The 22,772-nt window shown below is 32.8% G+C and overlaps 1 protein-coding gene across 2 annotated transcripts; it reads left to right on the forward strand.

Annotated features, from left to right (window-relative positions):
- The first annotated feature begins 1,113 nt into the window (after positions 1 to 1,113).
- LOC129806168 (sorting nexin-2) lies at positions 1,114 to 16,461 on the forward strand. Of its 2 annotated transcripts, XR_008752151.1 has the most exons (6): positions 1,114 to 1,339; positions 1,895 to 2,016; positions 8,021 to 8,786; positions 11,566 to 11,838; positions 15,627 to 15,731; positions 16,021 to 16,461. XR_008752151.1 is itself a non-coding variant. In XM_055854558.1 (5 exons), exons 1-5 carry the CDS (start codon positions 1,238 to 1,240, stop codon positions 15,675 to 15,677), a joined length of 1,314 nt encoding a protein of 437 aa, XP_055710533.1. In that variant the 5' UTR covers positions 1,114 to 1,237; the 3' UTR covers positions 15,678 to 16,461. The 2 variants fall into 2 exon arrangements, 1 of the variants encoding a protein (XP_055710533.1); XM_055854558.1 differs by having other exon boundaries at positions 15,627 to 16,461.
- Positions 16,462 to 22,772: the final 6,311 nt, after the last annotated feature.

Below are 22,772 nucleotides of genomic sequence, written 5' to 3' on the forward strand. Positions count from 1 at the left end.
AAATTTCAGAAATCGAACAAAGAGGGAGATGAAGAGTAAGAAAGATAAGAGGAAAAATTTTGCCATTCAAGCTACGCTCGCGACATCTGCAATTGTGAGAAATTTGCCTGTTTGTTGGTGCCCCAAACTCTATTTTGTGATGGATTTTATATTATTTTTAAAAAATGTGAACATTAATTTCTTTAGTAGATACATAAATAAATCCCAAAACATGTAGGAAAGTACTGGTGTAGTGAAATTTGATGTAACTTATTTCAGTTTTATTTTCCAGGTAGATATATAAATGACTAAAATGATCAGAATCTCACAATTTTGCGAAAAAAGATTCTTATTTCTAAACTACTTGAACTATGTGGATTATTATTTCTCTGGACAAGCATCCCTATAGTATCTATGATTTCATGTAAGTCTCATTCTCTGAAATCTTATATCTATTTAAAAAATCTCAGTGTTTGGTGGTACCCCTGTTTGGTGGTGCCCCAGTTTCCCCTAATATTTTTAATAGAAATTGAATTATCTTATTACTTCTTGTTCAGGAGTGTTCACTGGAACTTTGCAGACAGTTTATCTTCATTATTTTCTCTAAAATCATTTTTAGTACATTTTAAAATGAATAAAAATGTAGACATAGAATTAGTGGCCTATTCCGGCCACCTTCATTCTTATAGTTTCTTCTCCCTCCGGAATTCTACCAATGTCTCTTTCAAGCCATCTTGTTCGTCGATGCGACATTTTTTGTTATTTTTTTGCATAGTATAATCTGTAGAAAATGCAAAAACTGAAAAAAATTCATGGAAATTCGACGAACAAAAAATGTGGCTGAAATTGCAAGCTGGACGGAATTTGGCACACTTACCCTATTTGAATTTTTTAACGAGGATTTTAATTAGGAATTGACGATAATTGCGATCAAAAACGACATAAACTTAGTTTTCCAGGACAAGCTTTAAATGCGCTAAATGTTTCTCAGCACTTTTCGTATTGTAATTAATTTAAAAAAAAATTCAAAGATCATTTCATTTTTTGAGATTTCCACTTCCGCAGTACTTCCATCTCAGTGTACACCACTTCCAAGAATATCTCCCCCTTGAGTAAATCGCGGTTTACCGCAGATGTCGCTAGGGTCTGTCGATGTGTCATTTGTTTGTCAGGAAAATTCTCTGGAATTTTGCGGGTGTGAGGAAAAAAAAGTGTCTTTTTTGTGATTTTTAGTGAAAATTGCCCCGTTATCTGAAGCATGGATGGAGTGTCGCCACAAAAGGAAGCTCCTCCGCTCTTTGACAATGTAGACATCACAAGTCCCGACGAGGAAAACGACATTTTCGAATCTGCCGTGCAGGTAAGACAAAACATTCTTCTGCATCTTTATCTGCAATTCCTTCACACTTCTGCCCATATTCCGTCCACCACGAGTCTCTCAAATGTTCCGGTGGAATCTCTAGAAACTTTCTAGTGCAATTGATCCGGTGTGAAGGTTACACGTGAGGAGGAAAAGTGACTAACAAGGACACGTTATTGGTTTTTTTTTATTCCACACGATACTCCCTTCCGGAACCTCCTTTAGAGCTTCCCTGCTCCCGTATTCCCGGCCTCTGGCCCCAAGAATCTCATGATGCCGAATTGTATGGGCGTATTTGTATCAAACAATACACGATAATTGAATTAGTGCAAGGGAATGCGTCTCTGTCTCTCACGCGTCAATTTGCCCAGATACCCAAATGTTTTCTCTCATCCACTCCCGCGATAAGATACCCCATCCCCGCCCGGACAAAGATTATTCATCCTCCATCCAGTTGTACAAGCAAAAGGAACAAAAGAGAGAGATTAATATAAGTTTTTATTGGAATTTTCTGCCACACAAACAACTTCCATGGATCCATCCGGATGTCCGCAGGAGCCACTCTCGCCCACGATGGAGGAAGTGGAGACAAATGACAATGGGGACCAGTACATCGAGATCACGGTGTCAGAACCACAGAAGATGGGCGACGGAATTGGCTCTTTTATTGCCTACAAGTGAGTTCTTTAAGTGTAATCATTGGGCTGCCTTTTGCTCACGAGCCATGGGAATTTTTTGTGGGCAACAGAGTGCAATATTGGGCATAAAAAAGCGCTTTTTATCTCAGCTACAGGGTTGGGTAATTATCTAAGAAATTGCAAAATTTGCCAACTCTGGCGAAAATAAAAATTACTGGGTTGTTCATAAATTCTTGCGTATTTTTCGGAAGTTCCTTTGAGGTCACAATGAATATTATTAACCTATAATTTCCAGTCATTTGAGATTGCAAACTGATAAAATGTGAAATTTTAATTAGTCAGGGAAGAATTGAAATATTGAAGCTTGAAATTGAATGAGTAATGGTGCTATTCCAATGAAAAATGAAACGGAGAATTTTACTCCTGAACATTTTTTTAGTACATGACTGTTCTAAAAAGATTAGTTCCTATCACGACTATTTAGTGATTTTAGAACACGACGATGACTAGGGAAAACGGTCGTGACAGGAATCAACACAAAGAAAAATCGATAACGCATAAGCACACGAAACCAATCAAGTACTAAAGAAATTGTTCAGGAAATAGAATACCCTTTTCATTTTTCATTGGAATAGCACTATTGTGGTGAATTTTTTAGTACAAAAAATGTTCTGGAGAAAGATTTCTCCCTTTTTGAGATATGAAAAGAGGAAATCTTTCCTGAACATTTTTTAGTACATGACTGCTTTCATGTGCTTGACTTTTATTTGTGTTGGTTTCTTCAAAGAAAAATCGACAATGCAGAGGCACATGAGAGCAATCATGTACTAAAAAAATGTTCAGGAGAAAGACTTACAATTATAGTCTTTCACCGTGATAGCACCAAAAATCAACTGCGATCTCTGATTGATTTAAACACTGAGAAAAATCCGAAAAAGTTAAAATAACATTCCGGAAATGTTTATTTTACCCTGCATTATTGTTCCGAAATCGGTGTAAATATTATATTTTTTAGGTGTATTAGTGGTTAAAGTTACCCTTTTTATGTTAATTTTACCCTTAAAAAGGTGTAAAATTAACATAAAAAAAATGTTGATATATTTTTACACCTATAAAGTTTTAAAATTCTGAGGAAAAAAGTTAATCACACCCCCTTTTTTTCTCAGTGAAGACACTTAAAGCCCTCACCAATCAGAGAAACAGACTGAGATTAAATATTTTAAAGGATTAAAATATTTAATAAAGATGTTGATAATGCTTAAAAACTGATAACGTAGATTTCCTTTTTTCTCTTTATCATCATCTTGCATATCTTGTATCTAACTTGAACTAAAAAAAAATTTAACATTTTTTGAACATAGGGGAAGTGCTCATAATTTTGGACAGTCTGCATATAAGCATCGATATCCTAAGTTTGAAGTGCGATATTTTCAATACTAATTGACTTTTTTTGTTACTCTCTTTTCAGAAGGATTGTTTAGAAACTTGGCAAGCCATTTATCATCTCATTTTTACTAAAATTAGTTTTAATACGTTTAAAAATGAATTGATATGTAGAGGTGAATTTGACTCTTATTTTGGACAACTTGATTATTAATTTTTACAACTTCTCTGTAAATTTGGACAGATAATCCGCCTCGACAGGATGCCCATTGTTCTTCATTTTATGAACCAATCTTACCAAGTCCTCTTCCTGTTCATGTAAGGGAAACGTAAAATGTCACAAGAAACCCGGAAACTTTCCATATCATTCGTTAAAGTGAGTTGACTTCGGTACTCCAAGTACGTGCGGATTCGCTCATTCCCTGCCCTTTCCGGGAGCCTTTCAAGGCATTTCTCACTGCATCTCTTTCGTAGAGATGATGCTCCTTTGTTTCTCCAGGCATTTGTCCAACCTAGTCATCACGAAAGCTAAAACTTTACGAAATTTCGTGAGAAAAACACCTGTCCAAAATAAGAATCATCACCTCACTGGTGAATGTCTTAAAAAATTTCCCATTTTTCACACGAAAAATATAATTCACAAGGCAAATCTCACTTCAGGTCAAATGTACAAATCATCAGTAACGTGAATCAACACAATATTCAATGAATATTCAATAATATCACTCAAAAACAGCGAACAAACATTGTTAGTACTTCACCAAAACTAAATAAGACTGAAGTAAGCCACGAAGTTCTGTCATATTTCTCGTAAGCAATTGCTCACACTGAATTTTCAACAAAGCAATTTCAACTCAAATCATATTCAAATTTTAACGTATTTAGTGTTAAAATCTTCCAAAAAGAACAAATATTTAGATAGAATTCATTATTCATCAAATATTGGAATAAAAATCCATCATTTTAATCAATTTATTTTTAGTGTCCAATGTTATCCTCAAAGTGTCCAAAATAAGAAACTGGACAAAATTATGAGCATTTCCCCTACTGGAAATTTAATACGATTCCAGAAAACCTCTGTAAAGCTTTCATGCTGCAATACTAATATTTACAGTTTTAGAACATTACTTAAATAAAGCTACGTGAAGTACTAAAAATGAAATCTGCAGAATAAAACCTATCTAAAAAGTATTTATAAGCATTACTTCTGATTTTTTTAACATTTTGTATGACTTCTCAGAAATATGGAATAAAATTATTAAGAATTGATAATCATGCTGAGTTCTTCTGTGATGCTTCTTTCGTGCTCCTTTTATTAAATTTCGTAATTTCTTAGAAATGTACTAAAAATTAAATAGTTATTTTTGATGCGAAATCCGACGGGTTAATTCAAAATAATTTACTCACATTTTGGTCACTTTTCATTTTTTTATCTGTGCTAAATTTTTAATTCTACTTTTCGGGTTTTAAACATATATTTTTTCTATTTTTGTATTTATTATTTTGTTTATAAAAATTGTATTTGTGATAAAACAATTCTTGATAATTAAATGAAATTATTATTTGTTTCTGAAATATAAAAAAAAACGTCTCAACTAAGCCAATTTTTATAGCTCTAAAAAATATTTACAATTTGTTTCCTTGGTTTCCTTGTATTAAATTCATAAATTTTAGGTTATTGCATCTTATATTGATCGTCAAGACAAAAACCTTAAATTTATCTTCAATTCCAAGCTTTTTAATTGCAAATCACGGAAAATGTCAACGTTTTTGACATTAGAAAACTTGCTGTGTTTTAAGAGTGGAGCGGAGAAAAGTTTTTGCCTAAGATTCTTTACAATCCTTTAGAAACAATTTATGATATTTTATTGATTTGTTTCCACTTCAATCATTATAACGTGCATTACAATGTAAATGCTCTAAAGATGTTTTTTTTTTAATTTCAAATTAGTAAAATATTAGCGATTTTTTTTAAATAGTTCTGCGATGTAAAATGTAATCAAATAAAATTTTAGTACTTTACGAAATTGAAAAAAAGAAATTCAATGAAATTCGTCCTGGTTCCTTGTATATTGTTCCAATTATTGTGCACAATATTTGAAAGAAGTTGTCCAAAGTTTAATTACAGCTGGGTTTCAATTTTAACAAAAATATTTAGACACTCTTCTGTCATTATTTATAAAGAACTCCTTTTTTTTAGAACTTCCCAGGGAGTAGCTCTATCCCTCGTTTTGAAACGGGACTTTTTCCCAGAATTGCAAAAAATAGACAAATTCTAAATCTAATGTACTAAAATTTAGTACAATGTTCTAATCTATTATATGAATAAAAAGATATCGAATTTCAAATGCTGTTTAACTTGTTTATAAACTGTGTCCTATTAATTTTTAGAAGGATATTTTACTCTTTTTAACCTTGTTTTGTTAAATGTTAAGGAATATTCAAAGATTTTTTTTAGCACTCAGCGGAGTTTACCACTAAACTTTGCTCTGTTGGATTGTCAAATTTCTTCCCAGAAAGAATACTTAGACAAATACTAAAATTAATATTGTACCAAAATTTTAGTACAATGTACTAATCATTCTATGCTATTAAAAAATATACTCTGATTTCAAAAGCTACTTATGTTTAAATGCTTGAATGTTTGTACTCAATTAGTTTCAATTGGTTTTTAGAAGAAAATTTTTACTCTCCTTAATCTTTTGAAAGTTGGAGAATATATCGACCACTAATAACTGGAACAACTCGATTTTTTACAAAAATCGTTTTATACACCATTTGGATTTTCTTTATACCCTCTACCTTCCCTGTAAATATTATACTTGAAAGATAATTATTTCGAAAGTTATAGAGATTTTAGATCTCAAAAACCCTATACTCTACATGTAAAATCTTAGCTTCAAATCGGTCTCCTGTAAAATTTGCCTACTGCGAGTTATTCGTTTCTTATTCTGAGCGGTCGATATACCGTGAGTCTTTTTTAGTACTCAATGAAATTTATCATTATTCCTTGCTGTTAGATCATCAAACTTCTTTTCAGGAAAATTTTTCGACCAATTCTAAAAGAGTTGTAACAAAAATTAGTGCAATGTACTAATTTATGGTAGTAATAAAAACACTTGGATTGCAGATGCTATTTATGTTTAAATAATTTGAAATCTATTTAATTCGTGTTTTAGAGGAAAATATTCAGTCTAAAGTTAAGGAATATTCCGTGACCTTTTTTTAGTACTTGATGAAGTTTTATCACTATTCCTTGTTTATAGGGTAAGTGCTCATAATTTTGGACAGTTTCTAAATTTGGACACTTTGAGGATAAAATTGGACACTAAAAATAAATTGATTAAAATGATGGATTTTTATTCCAATATTTGATGAATAATGAATTCTATCTAAATATTTGTTCTTTTTGGAAGATTTTAACACTAAATACGTTGAAATTTGAATATGATTTGAGTTGAAATTGCTTTGTTGAAAATTCAGTGTGAGCAATTGCTTACGAGAAATATGACAGAACTTCGTGGCTTACTTCAGTCTTATTTAGTTTTGGTGAAGTACTAACAAAGTTTGTTCGCTGTTTTTGAGTGATATTATTGAATATTCATTGAATATTGTGTTGATTCACGTTACTGATGATTTGTACATTTGACCTGAAGTGAGATTTGCCTTGTGAATTATATTTTTCGTGTGAAAAATGGGGAATTTTTTAAGACATTCACCAGTGAGGTAATGCTTCTTATTTTGGACAGGTGTTTTTCTCACGAAATTTCGTGAAGTTTTAGCTTTTGTGATGACTAGGTTGGACAAATGCCTGGAGAAACAAAGGAGCATCATCTCTACGAAAGAGATGTAGCGAGAAATGCCTTGAAAGGCTCCCGGAAAGGTCAGGGAATGAGCGAATCCGTGAGTACTTGGATTACCGAAGTCAACTCACTTTAATGAATGATATGGAAAGTTTCCGGGCTTCTGTGACATTCTACGTTTCCCTCACATGAACAGGAAGAGGACTTGGTAAGATTGGTTCATCAAATGAAGAACAATAGGCATCCTATTGAGGCGAATTAGCTGTCCAAATTTACAGGCAAGTTGGCCAAATTAATAAACAAGTTGTCCAAAATAAGAGCCAAAGTCACCTCTACTTATCAATTCATTTTTAAACGTATTAAAACTAATTTTAATAAAAATAAGACGATAAATAGCTTGCTAAGTTTCTAAACAACCCTTCTGAAAAGAGAGTAACAAGAAATGTCAATTAGTATAGAAAATATCGCACTTCAAACTTGGAACTTCAATGCTTATAAGCAGACTGTCCAAAATTATAAGCACTTCCCCTAATACTCAGTAACTTTCTCCCAGTATTAGATAACTTCTATAAATATTGATATTTACCTTGTACTAATTTTTTAGTACAATATCCTATTGTATAATAAATTTATTTTTATCATATTGTTGATATGTAAAATTACGCAAGAAATTATAGAACGATCTAATGAACTACTGCTCTAAGTTTGGCCTATGTTTCAAGCTCTAAAAGTGCATATTTTTTTTCTAAAATTAATTAAAATTATTGTTAAAAATGGGAAAAGAAATGAATTTATTGAATAATTCTTGAGAGTCTGCCGATGAGACTCTGGATAAATTGCGTGATTTATGTGCACAGGGTATCAACAAGCACGAACATAATGAAGTTCAAGAAGCGCCAGTTCAGCGTCATCCGTCGCTTCAGTGATTTTCTCGGGCTGCATGATATTCTGGTGAGCAAATACCTGCGCTGCGGTCGGATAATTCCGCCGGCACCGCAGAAGAATATCATTGGGAGCACAAAAGTGAAGATGGCCCAGCCTCAGGCTGAGCCTGGAACTGGCTTGGGCATGGAATGGGTGGAGAATAGACGAGCTGCTCTCGAGCGATATCTCAATCGCACGGCACAGCATCCAATTCTCTGTGTTGACACGGACTTTATTAACTTCCTGGAGAGTGATCAGGATCTGCCCAGGGCTGTCAATACGGCTGCCCTGAGTGGAGCTGGTGTCATGAGGATGTTCAATAAAGTTGGTGAGACTGTCAATAAGATCACGTACAAGATGGATGAGAATGATCCGTGGTTCGAGGAGAAGAGTGCCGAAGTGGAGAATCTCGATATGCACATGCAGAAATTGCATGCTTCGATCAAGGCATTGGTGCAGCATCGGAGGGAATTGTCGCACTTGACGGGAGGAGTGGCCAAATCAGCGGCTCTGCTGAGTACCTGTGAGGAGCACACAGGACTCTCCAGGGCACTGAGTCAATTGGCCGATGTGGAGGAGAAAGTTGAATTGCTGAGGTCAGAACAGGCCAATTCTGATCTGTACATCCTGTCGGAGACGCTCAAGGACTACATTGGGCTCTTTGGGGCCATCAAGGACGTTTTTCACGAGAGAGTCAAGGTGAGTGTATCTCAGTCATTCGCATTAAAATTCAATTGAAAAAGTTTTTCGGTGACAATGCCAAATGGGGGAGGTTTAAATATTCATTATTCATTTGTGTTTTGGACTTCTCTGTCAACCATCCTGATTTATTTTGTTCCTCTTTTTGATGCCACAGCTATTGTATGCAATTTTGAATATCCAATATCCTCATAATTTTTTGATATCCAGGAAAATTAACAAATTAAAAATTGACGTAAGAAAAGAGTCATTTTGACGTTATTAAAATTACTTGCATCCCAAGTAATTTTACTGACGTAAATCTTACGTTATCCTCACCTTGAAACAATAAAGTAAGGTTTGTTAAGGTTTTCCTTCAAAGTTTATTAAGATTATTATTGCTCTGTAATCATGACGTAAATTCTTTCGAGTTGTACTCCAGAAAATGTACATTTTAATAATACACTGTGTCGGTCAAAAGTTTGTTGACAAATCTATGTTTTTCACATCAAAAATATTTGTTTTTCAAAAATTTGTTAATTTTTGATCGGCCAAAAGTTTGTTGACACATTTGTAAAACCTACTCAAAATGGTCAAATGTATGTGTTACTGGCAAGAATTATATTTTTAAGATGAAAACAGAAATGCGAAATTTTTGCCTTCAATTCCATGCAGTCAATATATTTTACTGATTTGCTACTTAGATATATTTGCAATACAGTTTCGACTCTTTTAAGATCGGGATACTTTTTAACCCTCTAACGGTGTTTTCTTTAATATGCGAAAAAAGTTCTAAAACAATGTTTTCTAGGATAAATATGATCCAATAAAGTCGAAAAAAACATCAATTCTTCATTATCTCTTTTATGGCCTCTACACATTGGGAGAAATTTTTGTCAAAAATTGCTTTTTGAAGGAAATTCCCTGCAGCATTGTAGGGGGAAACGTCAAATTTCTGTCAAAAACGCAATTTTTCACGAAAATTGCTCCCAATGTGTAGACGCCTTTAGTTTAGGCGCTAGGTGAGAAAATATAAATTTTTTTGAAACTCTTTTTGCTTCTAAAATTCACATTTTTAGTGTTTTCAAATTTTTTAAATAAAATATACAAAGTAGAATGACATATCTTTCAGTAAAAAATAAATTTATTTTAGTGAGATAACTTTAAATCGGTATTTTTATGGAAATTGAAAATGAGTTTTTTTGCACAAATATTTTTTGTTGCTTTTTCTCTGACCTGTCACACAAAACTGGGAATAGCAACAAAACGAAGAGTCAAAATGAGTTCAAACTTTCAAGAGATGTTTATAAGACTATTACCGAAGACACTATAGCACTATTAAATAAATAAAATCATTATTGTCGCTGTAAATGTGATTTTTGTGAAGACCGCCTGGAGACGGTCTTACCCGTTAGAGGGTTAATTCGGGCAGCAGTTAAATTTGAAAAAAGTTTGTTGACATTTTCCAGGTTTGATTCTGATCATCGAATGAATACATATGCTTAAATTTGCCATGGTTTGTCTTAGTTGTGATATGATTTTGCATTAAGAGGTTTTCATGAGATTTATAATAACTACACAGTAAAAAAATTTACAACCACTATCGTTGGTAATTTTTGCACAAGCGCTATGGTTGTGAAGTTTGTGTATTGGAAATATTGTGTATTGTCAATTTTATAAAATGACATCCTGCCTATAATTTTGATTGTAAAGCAATTTTGTTCGGTTTATATGCATTATCTGTGAAAAGTCTTTGTATTAAACTAAGAAAAAAAGAAAAAAAGAACAAAAAAAGAAAAATATGAAGAGAGGGTCTGAGACTTGAACCCATAGCCTTTGCATTGATGGTCTCGCGTTTTTCGGCCGCGCCACGAACTTGCTTACTTCTCTTAAGCAAATGGCCAAGAGTTGAATCGTCAATTTTTCTAATTTACATGATGCTTCCTCTGTTTTCTGTTATTACATAATTATTCCTCTTTTTTTACGACTGAGGCGTATTTTAAGAATCTAATGAATGATTCTAGAAAACAATTAGACAGTTAGGAATGCGAAAAATGACTAAAATCTTTGAAAAAATGCAATAGTAAACAATGAAATTTCTCTGGTTTCATGTGAGAATCGAACCCTCGACTTATGCGTCATAAGACCTGTAATTTCTCTATATCAGTTAATGAGGTTCAAAAGTTTCCCATTTTCCTTTTTTCTAATGAGATACTAAAATTAAACGCAAGAGCAATCTTATTACTTGGAAAGTAATAGAAGTTTTGATAATCTATCAAATTGCTCAAAATCATTAGTTTTGTTTTCTTGAAATATGAATGGAAAATTTGCAATTTACAAATTTGGAATGAGAGTTTAAGCTTTTAATGAGCTGTGATTCATGAAAAAAATGTTTTTGAATTGTTCGGGAAAAGAAAAAAAATACGACGCAAGTTGGATTCGAACCCATGACAGTCGAGATCTCCCTCAATTATCCTAGTGCGCCATCATTGGTCGTAGTACCTAAAGCGATCTTCTCTATCATCAATTGTTCAAATTACTTGGACACAAGATTATTTGTTGAAATCTGCATTTGTACTTTGAAAACTTATCTTTTGAAGAAGCCTTCAATAACTCGTTCGAATTATTAAACAAATTCAATGGTAAATTTGCATGTCAACACTTTGACTTGACTTAATCATTCCCCCAAAGGCATCTATCGATTTCCTGTTCTCCATCAAATTGAATTATGGTTAAATTGATCATTGGGAAATAACTCTGATGAAATTCAACCAAAGACATTTTGGTGATGATTCTGCAGGTCTTTCAAAATTGGCAACATGCCCAACTGCAGCTGACAAAGAAGCGAGAAAATAAGGCAAAGTTGGAACTGGCGGAGCGAAAGGATAAATTGGATCAGGCACAGAAGGAGGTGGAGGAATGGGAGTGCAAAGTACAGCGCTGTCAGAAGGAGTTTGATGACATTTCCACGGAAATTAAGCGGGAGATGGAGAGATTTGAAATCAATCGTGCTAGAGATTTCAAAGCCACAATTATTAAGTATTTAGAAGATCAAATGGCTCATCAGCAACAGGTGAGGCTTCTTCTCTCTCTTTTTTTTTGTTTTTTTTTTTCTAGCTTTTGGTTTTTGTGAGATTCTTAATGGACTTATTGGGATGGTGAGGAAATTTTATACTATAGATCAGGCTCAAACTTTTCCATAGTGTTTATTTAAACGAAAGGATTAGCTCCCTCTTCCGCTCGCGAGGTAAATTATTCTAAAGAATAATCCCCTAAAAAAATAGGGAATCGCGCAAGAAAAATGCAACACTACTAGATGCTAACTTCACCTACATTGACATATTCGAAACCAACACTTGGTCGAAAATCGTTTTTTTTTTTAATATTACTTAAAAATGTAAAACTAATGTTTTACGCACTTTATTTCTAAAGCGTAATTTCTGTATCTGTAGAAAATTTTGATATTCAACAGCTGAAAAGTAAATTCTTTAGGGGAAAGTGGCCTGTCTTTGAATGCGGCAGCCTTTGAATATTTCAATTTTTCTTTTATTTTCCAAAGCAAAAATCCCTATACTCTAGTCTAAACTATAATCAATACAACTAACTATTTTCTATTAACTTTGATTAATAAAATAGAATGTTTGGTTTGAGAAATAGGGGCGAAAAATAAATGTCCAAAGGCTGTCGCATTCAAAGGCAGACCACTTTCCTCTACTGTTTCAATTATTTCTGCTCGAACCCCACAGAGATGACAGTACCATTTACCCCTCCAATTATTTAAAAAGCTGCTAAAGGAGTTAGAAAAGCGTACTAGTGTTGCTTAATATTTGATCTTACTGGATAGAACTCTTCGCTAATTTTACTAAAGACTGTTTAATTTCCATTTTTTATCTGTAAAATAATTTGAGATGTTTTTCTTTAAAATTTGACGTTGAAAGAATTGATAGAAAGAATGAATCGAAGTTATTGCATAAGGATGAAATGATGTTCAATTGCGTTTTCTGTATATCATATTCTAAATCAATAAGAAATCTTTAGATCAGTTTTTCGGAAATCGCTTAAAAACACGCACAGATCAATCATAAAACGGTTCAAATTGAGCTTGAAAATACGCACAGCTGAATTATAAAACGGTTAAGAATGTGTTTAAAAACACGCACAGCACACGTAAAACGGTTAAGATTGCGTTTAAAAACATGCACATGCACAGTCTACACATAAAATGCTCAAAATTACGCTTAAAAACACGTACAGCACATACGTTAAACGGTTCAGGTTAATATGTTTAAAATAACGCACAGCTTAATCATAAAACGGTTAATGCGCTTAAAATCACGCACAGTTCAATCATAAAACGGTTAATACGCTTAAAAAATCACACTTGTGCTTTTTTAAGCGCAATTTTAACCGTTGTATCAGTGAGCTCTGCGTGATTTTAAGCGCATTAACCGTTTTGTCATTGAGCTGTGCGTGATTTTAAGCGCATTAACCGTTTTGTCATTGAGCTGTGCGTGATTTTAAGCGCAATAACCGTTTTATAATTGACTTTGCGTGATTTTAAGCGCATTAACCGTTTTGTCATTGAGCTGTGCGTGATTTTAGGCGCATTAACCGTTTTGTCATTGAGCTGTGCGTGATTTTAGGCGCATTAACCGTTTTGTCATTGAGCTGTGCGTAATTTTAGGCGCATTAACCGTTTTGTCATTGAGCTGTGCGTGATTTTAGGCGCATTAACCGTGTTGTCATTGAGCTGTGCGTGATTTTAGGCGCATTAACCGTTTTGTCATTGAGCTGTGCGTGATTTTAGGCGCATTAACCGTTTTGTCATTGAGCTGTGCGTGATTTTAGGCGCATTAAACGTTTTGTAATTGAGCTGTGCGTAATTTTTAGCGCATTAACCGTTTTATGATTGGACTGTGCGTGATTTTAAGCGCATTAACCGTTTTGTCATTGAGCTGTGCGTAATTTTTAGCGCATTAACCGTTTTATGATTGGACTGTGCGTGATTTTAAGCGCAATCTCAACCGTTTTACGATTAAGCTGTGCGTGATTTTAAACGTAATCTGAGCCCTTTTATGTTTAGGCTGTTCGTGTTTTTAAGCGCAATCTAAACCGTTTTGTGATTGGTCTGTGCGTGTTATTTTACACACAATTAAGATCGTTCATGCTGTGGCAATTGGGATTTGATATATAATATTAACCTTTTTCTTTATGCTTAAGGTGTGCGTGTTTTCAAAAAATCGATTTGTGAAAATATAAGCTTAAGGGTTCTGTGTCTAAAACTAACCGGAAAAGTTTATATAATTAATCCTGTAAAGCTTCTAAAATTATGTCTTAAGTTTCTAAAAACTTAAGGTTCATAAGATGAACCAAGAGACGTCCAGGCACACAACCAAGACACTGTCATCGAGCAGAGAAGGCCAAGGGGGACCCCAGGGAGAATGTACTGATTATAATGATTTAATTTTAATTAAATCCAAAATCTTAATCTAGAAAGCAAGTTGTGAGATAAACGCGTTTGAAGTTTTCTTGTCATAGTGCGAGTTCGGTTTATTACAGCTCTGTCATTTTGTATATTTTTCAAAAATATTGCTTTAAGCAATAAAATAGTGCATTTTTAAAGGGTACTAGGGTAAATTAAGCTAATTCAAAACCTGCTCCAAATGGAAATTTTTCGCTATTCCAAATGGAAACGTCACTGTTTTCATGATAAATACAGTACTAAATTGCTATTTTTTATATATTTTCTATACCACAGTTTCATTATTTAGTTAATTTTGCTCCAAATAAAGCGAAAATCAATTCATATTCACAAATTTTAATTTGTTAATTTCTCAGAAAAATTAAAAGTGTACCTTTTCACCATCGAATTTTTCATCGATCGACCATGTTTTCCAATGAAAAACACAATAAAGTGACTGTTGTTTATTCATTTTGTTTAACATTTATGTCATATTTCTGGCTAATTTTAGTTAAATTAAGTGCTAATTTTTATTGTTAACGGTATGTGAAGTTATCAAATGAAATAATTACCTATTTCGTAAACAAAAAGGGTTTTTCTGAAGTGTCTTCAAATGCTTCAATAGGAAACCCAGGAAATATTATTTTTCTTTGGAGAGATTTTCCTATTGTTTTAGATGGGAAAGGAGAAAAGACCAGGAATAAGAACAAATCCTGCACACAAGAGCAACTCAATAAAGTTTTGGAAGCCTTTCGTCGCGGTTGCACTTACACTGTTTGTCTCCAATTAGAAACTTTCCCTTGTCTCCATTTGGATTAATATGTTTCCAATAGAAGCATTTTACGCTCGCGTGTTTTTCTTGTATTTAACAAGTTTTCAAATTATATCTAAAGAATTTTTACTAAACAATAACATTCTAGAAAAGTCAAGGAGCAAATTTATGTAATTCTCTTCAGAAAAAAATTGAGCTTAAAGTGTTTAATCTTTTGTAAAAGTTAGAGCGTCTGGAAATGGTTTTGAATTAGGATATTTACCCTACTATTAAGCAACTCGAAAATTCTTTTTAAAAAGTAAAATACGTGAAATGATTACTCGAGTCAGATCTTAGTAAAAAGTAAATTTCCAATAGATAAAGGTTTTTATGTCAAAGTTCTACAAAACACTCTTATTTGGCTAAAAAACAAATTAAATAAATGCATATTTTATGATTATTCGTGCATTTTTATGTCGCATATTTTGAAGATTTTTTTTGCATATTTTGGCCAGCTCTAGTTATTACTTAACAGAGCCAACTTTTCCATTTATACAACATTAAGAATCTCATCAGAAAATAAGCTAAAACAAGTTCATCTACTGCCTTTTATATTGATTCTCAATTTTTTATCCTGCAATTGTTACAGTTGATTAAATACTGGGAAGCCTTTATTCCATCCGCTCGAGAGATTGCATGAAAGTTGGAGGATGATCTGAGAGCATCCGGTGTAAATAGACAGCAATCCAATAAGGTAATTATTTCTACATCTAAAAATAACCTCAAAGCAAATATTGCTTTGAGTTAAAAAAAAAGAAAAACAAATATCTGTGGATATAAAAACAAAAAAAAAAGAGAACGCGAAATATTGTACATTGCTGTAATTCAATCAATTTCTTGAATTACTGAATAATTCTGTGCAAAATGACAATTTATTATTTTTCACCTTGTTCTCTTTATATAAATTTATATATTTTTTCGTGTGTAAAAAAAAAGTCACCCAATGATAGCAATTTTTACTGAAAATTATTTTTTCTCCATAGCACATCTTCACGAAGAACAAATCTCTTTCACTCAAAAAGTAAATATTTTTGTAAAAAAATGAAAAATTTTGAAAAGAAATATTTCCAAACTCGCCAAGAAAAAATGCTAATGCTTTTTTCACCCACAAAAAAAAAAAAACAATCTTTTCCACTTTAAAATCTTTGAAAATAAAAAAAAGATTTTCCTCTTTTAGAAACAAAGTGAAATCACTCGATGATAGAAAAAATAAAAATATCATTCCATTTAGTCGGAGAGAAAGAAAAGAAATAAAACAATGAATATTGCTAAATATAAAAAAAAATATATTAAAGTAAGATTTTTAAAAGTAATTATAAAAAAAGGAAGATAAAATTCATTAGAATAATGAAATAATATATTTTTCCGTCTCGATTTTTAATTTGACGTACGTTTAGGTGATAATTAAAAAAAAAAGAAAGAAAGGAAGCAAGTTAAGAATCAGTCAAAATGAAGTTTTAGAAGAGCATTTTGTAAGAATTAAAAGATTGAGAGAGATAATATATATATAAATATCTCTTTGATGACTAATTAAGGAAAGTATAGAATTTAGAGAGGATAAAAAAATGTGAAATAGATTCCAATATAATTGTTGTTTCTTATATTACGAAAAAAAGAAAAAAAGAAATATTAAAAAAAATGAATGATAAAATGAGAGGAAGTAAAAAAAAAAGCTTTTTTTCATCTTTAAACACTTCGAATATGCGATAAATATATAGAATTGTAGTTAAAATTAATAAAAAAAGAAAAATATATTCCTTTCCTCTGTTGATAAAAAAAAAAGATTTTTTTCGCAAAGATGGACATTTTTTGCAATTAAATAAAAAGTAATTGTGAATGGAAAATGTTTGTGGTTCTTTCTCATTTAAAGTTGTATCTGGCTCCTCCTAATCGCCCACTTTTGCATGAATAACCACTCTAAATTCAATTCAATTGGGAAATCCTGCACAGAACTTTACAGTTGGAAAAATTTCCCCTTAACAAATGCTTCCACAGGATTTCAGCGGTGTGGAAGTTTCCATGGAGAATTCTGCAATATTACCACGCGGATTTCCAAGGTACATTTTTCACAAATGAGTAACTGTTCTATGGAATTTTAGAGGAGTTTTCCTTAAAATTCCCATAAGCTTTCGAGCAATGCCTTTTCTGTCCCAATCCTAACACTGTAAAATTGCAATTGAGCAAAAGAAAAACCATAGAATTCATTGCAAAACCATCCACGGAAAATTCAAAAAATATTCCTCAGAAACCCGGCTGACACCATTAGCTGAGTTCAGCGCTGAAAGCTGCTGACTATTGAGCTAGAATATCAGCAAGATTGAATGAAATCAGTGCTGAGACAATGAAAATGTTACGAGTCAGCGCTCATGGTGGTCGATCACCCGAACTAGCTGCTGACTTTTTAGCTCGTTCTCAGCAGATATTATCAGCAAAATTATTGACATTTTTAGAATTAAAAAAAATGTATTTAGAATATTTTATTGCTTTCAACATTTTTCCGATAATAAAACAAAGTGTAAAAAATACAATTGCAGGACATTCTAACCAGAATTTTTTTTCAACTATTTAAAAAGTACAGTAGACTCTTTCTCAATTGAGCATTTGAGGCAAAAATCGATCAAATTAATCGCAAATTGATCGTAACGGCAAATAACCAAAGCCAGAGGAACCACCACTAAAGGAAAAAGTCATTTTTGCATTGAAATCTGGCAACCCTAAAAAAAGTGGCTGATGTTGCATTTATTTTTTAATGTTTTTAGGAATTTTGATTATTCTTTAGGTATTCTTCTTGCCGAACTTTGTTGAGAGAGAGCTAATAAAGTTAAAAAATATGATAATTGTGATAAATTTGTGAAATTTGCAGGTTTTTTCGAGACCAAAAGACAGTGGGTTAACGAACACTGATAGAAAATTGGAAAATTTTAATCTTTCTTGTAACTTTTTTATTCTCTTCTTCCTTCACAAAGAAAAAGAAACTATTCTAGAATCCTTACAGTGCAAAGGATGTGAAATTTTTACAATTCTTGAAGGACAAAAAGGAATTTCTTTCTAATCAATGACACTTCTGGTCATATAATGGAATTAGTTTCTGTGTCCGGAAGGCTTTCTAACAGTACACGGATTCTCTGGGAGGCTGCCCAAAACTTCTAGGGCCTCTTCCCGAGAAGATAGAGTATCAGGATGTCTAAAAAAAAGCCACCGAGAGCCCCAAAACAGATGACAAATACGGTCTGCAGGGCAATTTTCGAGGACAGATTTCACACTAAAAAAACATAAGAAAAAACAGTAAAATTCACAGAATTTTCCCACAAATCACTTCACTGACCACTTCTTTAATAATTTTTGATGAATTAACTACGGGAATTTGCTTACATCCATGCAAAATGATGTGAAAACATCAAGAGAAATGTCCCTTGCCACTGTACTAAAATTCAAAGTTCTTGGGAAATGGTGAAAATACTCGCATATTCACCAAAACGGGGAGAATACTCGCATATTCACCAAAAACGGGAAGAATACTCAGTATTCACAACATAATTGGTCTGTATTCACCAGTTATTACCCCCTTGATACCGGAACGATTTTCTGAACTATCTCGTAAGAACGGTGGAAATATTGGTGCAGTGTAGACCGTAACAAACTTTTGATGGATGAAGTCGACGATTCCATTCCATAGGGGAGACTGGGGCAAAAGTCACAAAACGGATATTTTATTTTTTTTTTACAAGCTACTCGAGCGCTTCAAAAATTTCTAATTAGCGCAGTTTTATAGGAACTTTACCGCTCAACAACTTTGTGAAAGTAATATTCCTCTCTTTTGTAAGGAAATACGTCTATCGAGCCAATTTCTAAAAGGTAATTTTGTGACTATTCTCAAAAATGCTGGGGCAAATAGTACCAGACATTGGGTATTATCATATTTTGATTCGCTTCATTACAGGCTTCCGTAAATTTGAAAAAATACCTAGAGGACATATTTTCATAGAAAATTTATTCATTTACACCTTTGTGAAACACTGTTTTCTCTGCGAGAAAAGTGAGAAAGCGAGAAAAGCGCTTTTCAAGCTATTTTAGAGAAAACACACAAAAGACTGCAAATCGTTTGACCAATGCAAACAACAAACAGCAAGACATGATAATGACGTTTCTTTTCACCGTGAAACATCAGAAATTGCTTCGCTTTTTCTTACTTTTTGTTCTATACCTTTTGTTACTTTTTACCCCAAATGGCCATTTTTAATAAAAGGTTTTCTGGGAAAAAGAACTTTTGTGAAATTCTAAAATAGATAGTGGATTCATATTCAAAAATCCAAATTATTTAGAAAATATTCACCAGTGCATCAATTTTGGAAAATAAGTATAGGTGATAATTGTTATTTTCTGCAAGGAAAATATTTCAAAAATAGGGCTAAAAATTTCCATATTCTTTATTTTCTAAATTCCTTGTTCGAATTCTAAGAAACTTACGACATTGAAGAAGGTCTATGGAGGCTATCTATAGAAAAAAATTTGAACCGCTGTCTTTTTTATCTTGGAAGATATTGAATTTTGAATTTTTTGATTTGTGACTTTTTGCCCCAGTCTCCTCTATCAAATTTTGCGGGCCAAGTCTACCTTTTTATCAACAAATAGATCAAATTTTGAATATAAAATGATACAAACACACAAATTACACATTTGGACTCTCACCAGCGACAATTAATGTGAATCATATTAAAATTTTAATGTGCAAGTGTGATAACACAGTAAGTCAACTTGGAATTATCTTACTCTGAAAAAAATGTTGTTCCTAGAACCGAGATCTACAATTGGTGAAATGTAAGGAATTTCCACAATCTTTCCACATGAATTCCATAGGACTTTCCATGGAAATGTGCTAGTAGGTTGTCTTCTTTCCCACCTCCAATTGGGGATGTAATGAAAATAAGAGAAAATTGTCAAGTTAAACACCTCTTTGCCATCTCAATTTCACTTCTTCCGCAACACAAATGCCACAGGATGGATTTGAATGCGATTGAATTGCAAATTTTTTGCTTTTTGCTAAAGAGGAAAAAGATGTGAAAAAGCTATAAATAGGGCACAAAAAGGGGTGAGACATTTAACGACGATTGGGGTGCAATAAATTTTGAATTTCCAAAGGAGAGACGACCACAAACAGTTTGAGATGGAAATGCATTCAGTTTAGCATTTACATAACAACATTTCAATCTCTATCAGAAATTAACATCAACATCGAGCAAGGGAGTTATAGGGGATGAGGTGGAGCTTAATGAGAAATCTATGGGATATATCTCATCAGCAATTCACATGCATCTCAATGAGGAAGCCACATTTGAAGCATTGTTTCTTAGAAGTTGTCCAATGAAGTCTTATGCTGCTAAAGCATCTTATATCTAAACTTTTGTTATCTCAAGTGATTAACAACAACAACTATACCCTTATGACCTATAAATAAGTACTTCGCGTCAATCAAAATTACAGACGTTTCCACGCCCAGGCATGGAAATATCTGTGTCATATCCTAAACATTTATAAGGATTGGAATTTCTTAGGAAATCCATTAGACATCTCCATGCCATTTTCCTTTCGATGTCCATTCATTTTCAAAGTAATTTTACAAAATATTCATAAGGATCAATTCGGAATTCTACAATTATGTACTGACGAAAAATAAAGGTTTTGCTCGTCTACAACTTATTTACTAACCAAAAGAGATGGCAAAGCGTCCCAGCTTTGCGGAATGCTCGAACTCACGAGACTGTGAATTAGCTTTTTGCATAATCTTTTGGAATCACTGATCTACTAGAGATTAAATTGATTCATATAAATCAATCACAAAAGCATTTGAAAATCAAAAAATCGGTACTTAACCGATTCATTACCGCTGAAAACCGATGCACCCGGATTCTAATTTGCAATACTTTTCTAAAAAATCAAATTTTAAGCAAAAAGAAAAATGAGCCTTCCAAAGTAGTTGACCTTTGACCTTCAATAATTCAAAATGGCGAATTTTCCGGTCATAAGTATGTTTGAGCGAAATGTTCACCTAGACTAGCTCTAAAACATATCCGAAAATCATTGAAAAAGCTTGGGCCAATTTTTTGCAAAATTGGAAAAACTTTGTTTTTCGGGAATGTTAATAATATGGGATGTAAAAATATTCAAAAATCGGTACTTAACCGGTTCATTACCGATTATGACCGATGCAGTCGGGTTCAAAATTTCAATATCTTTCCAAAAAATCTAAATTTAACCACATCGGTTGACAAACGGATCCTCCAAAGTGATTGAACTTTGACCTTCAGTAATTCAAAATGGCGAATTTTCCAGTCATAGATATGTTTGGACGAAATGTTCGCCAGGACTAGCTCTAAGACATATCCAAAAATAATTGAAAAAGCTTGGGCCAATTTTTTGCAACATTGGAAAAACCTCATTTTTGACCTATTTTGAGGAATAGGGAACGTATGAAAGGGGAGGGGGGAAAAATAAAGAGGTTGGGTACGAAATAATGTCATTTGAGGAAAGGTCACCGAAGACCGGAAGTCGATATCTCTTACCGTTTAAGCTCCAGAACAGTGCAAAGTTGAAAAAAAGTCGATTATATTACTGCTCTCTCTTTGAGTTCGAGCAGTAAAATATCAATCGGAAATTAGTTAGGAAGACAAATAAACTGAAGTTAGCCATACAAAATTGATAATAAATTGAATTCATAGATTCTATTCATTCCATTTTACTAAATTTGAACTAGAAAATTTCCATATTGCAGTTTTGGTAAATTATGTAAATTCCTAGAAGCTTTAATTTCTAAAGTCAATTTAATAAATGGAATCACCTTTAATATGATATCTCCGAGGCGAAAAATCTGCAACTTTTGCCGAAATTCTCACAATATTTCTTCACTCAATGTTGACTAAATGGAAGAAACTCAATGACAAACACAAACTTCCGCAATAAAAAAGACTTTTAATAAGTTTTTCGAATTATAGATAAAATTGGGGAGAAAAATCAATAAACTTATGGAAGATGGCAATATTTTCGCTTCAAAAAATGTCACTACAATTTAACTCTCATTCACTGTCAGAAACAATTATGCGCTAATACAGTAGGGTTTATTTGCGACTAATAAAATTTAATGCTATCTCCGATAGTTGTCAAAGTAAATTATCCATTCTACGGCAAAACTTTTGATATTCAAGGAGAACGATTAATTTGAGAATCTGAATATGCGTAGCGTATAACCTCAAAAAATAAGTAGATAACATAACCTAGAAAAAAATTAAGGTTAATATACTTCTTAGAAACCTAAAAATATTCAATTGAAACATTGTATTGGCTCTCTAACACATCAACATACCTTTCTTTTCCACAATTTAATTGTTTTTCGCGAATTTTCCTGGAAAGCTATAAAAGGAAAATCTTTGTCCATCTTGGTCACTTTTATGGAAGAAGTGTATTGTGCAGTGCAAGCGCAATATAAAACGAATTTTACGACAATAATGGCATTAAATGCTGAAAATAATTGACCTCCCAGAATAATAATATCATCGAACGGATCAGCTATTGTTGTAATTTCTTCATCACCTGTGCCAGCAATCATTGTATAGAGTTGTTTATTTCCATGTTGAAATAAGAATTGCTGTTAAAAGTGCTGAGAAAATTACGGCAATTGTTGATACAAGCAACGATATGTTGATGAAATAAGAGAACAATTTCCTGAAAGATAATTACCGAT

Source organism: Phlebotomus papatasi, chromosome 3 (genome assembly GCF_024763615.1).
Source record: "Phlebotomus papatasi isolate M1 chromosome 3, Ppap_2.1, whole genome shotgun sequence".
Lineage (NCBI taxonomy): Eukaryota > Metazoa > Arthropoda > Insecta > Diptera > Psychodidae > Phlebotomus > Phlebotomus papatasi.

Excerpts from the sequence above, each read along its gene's own strand:
- LOC129806168 (XM_055854558.1), top strand. The coding sequence starts at position 1,238 with ATGGATGGAGTGTCGCCACAAAAGGAAGCTCCTCCGCTCTTTGACAAT. Across the intron at positions 2,017-8,020 it reads GGCTCTTTTATTGCCTACAA|GGTATCAACAAGCACGAACA; the intron begins GTGAGTTCTTTA and ends TTATGTGCACAG. Across the intron at positions 8,787-11,565 it reads TTTTTCACGAGAGAGTCAAG|GTCTTTCAAAATTGGCAACA; the intron begins GTGAGTGTATCT and ends ATGATTCTGCAG.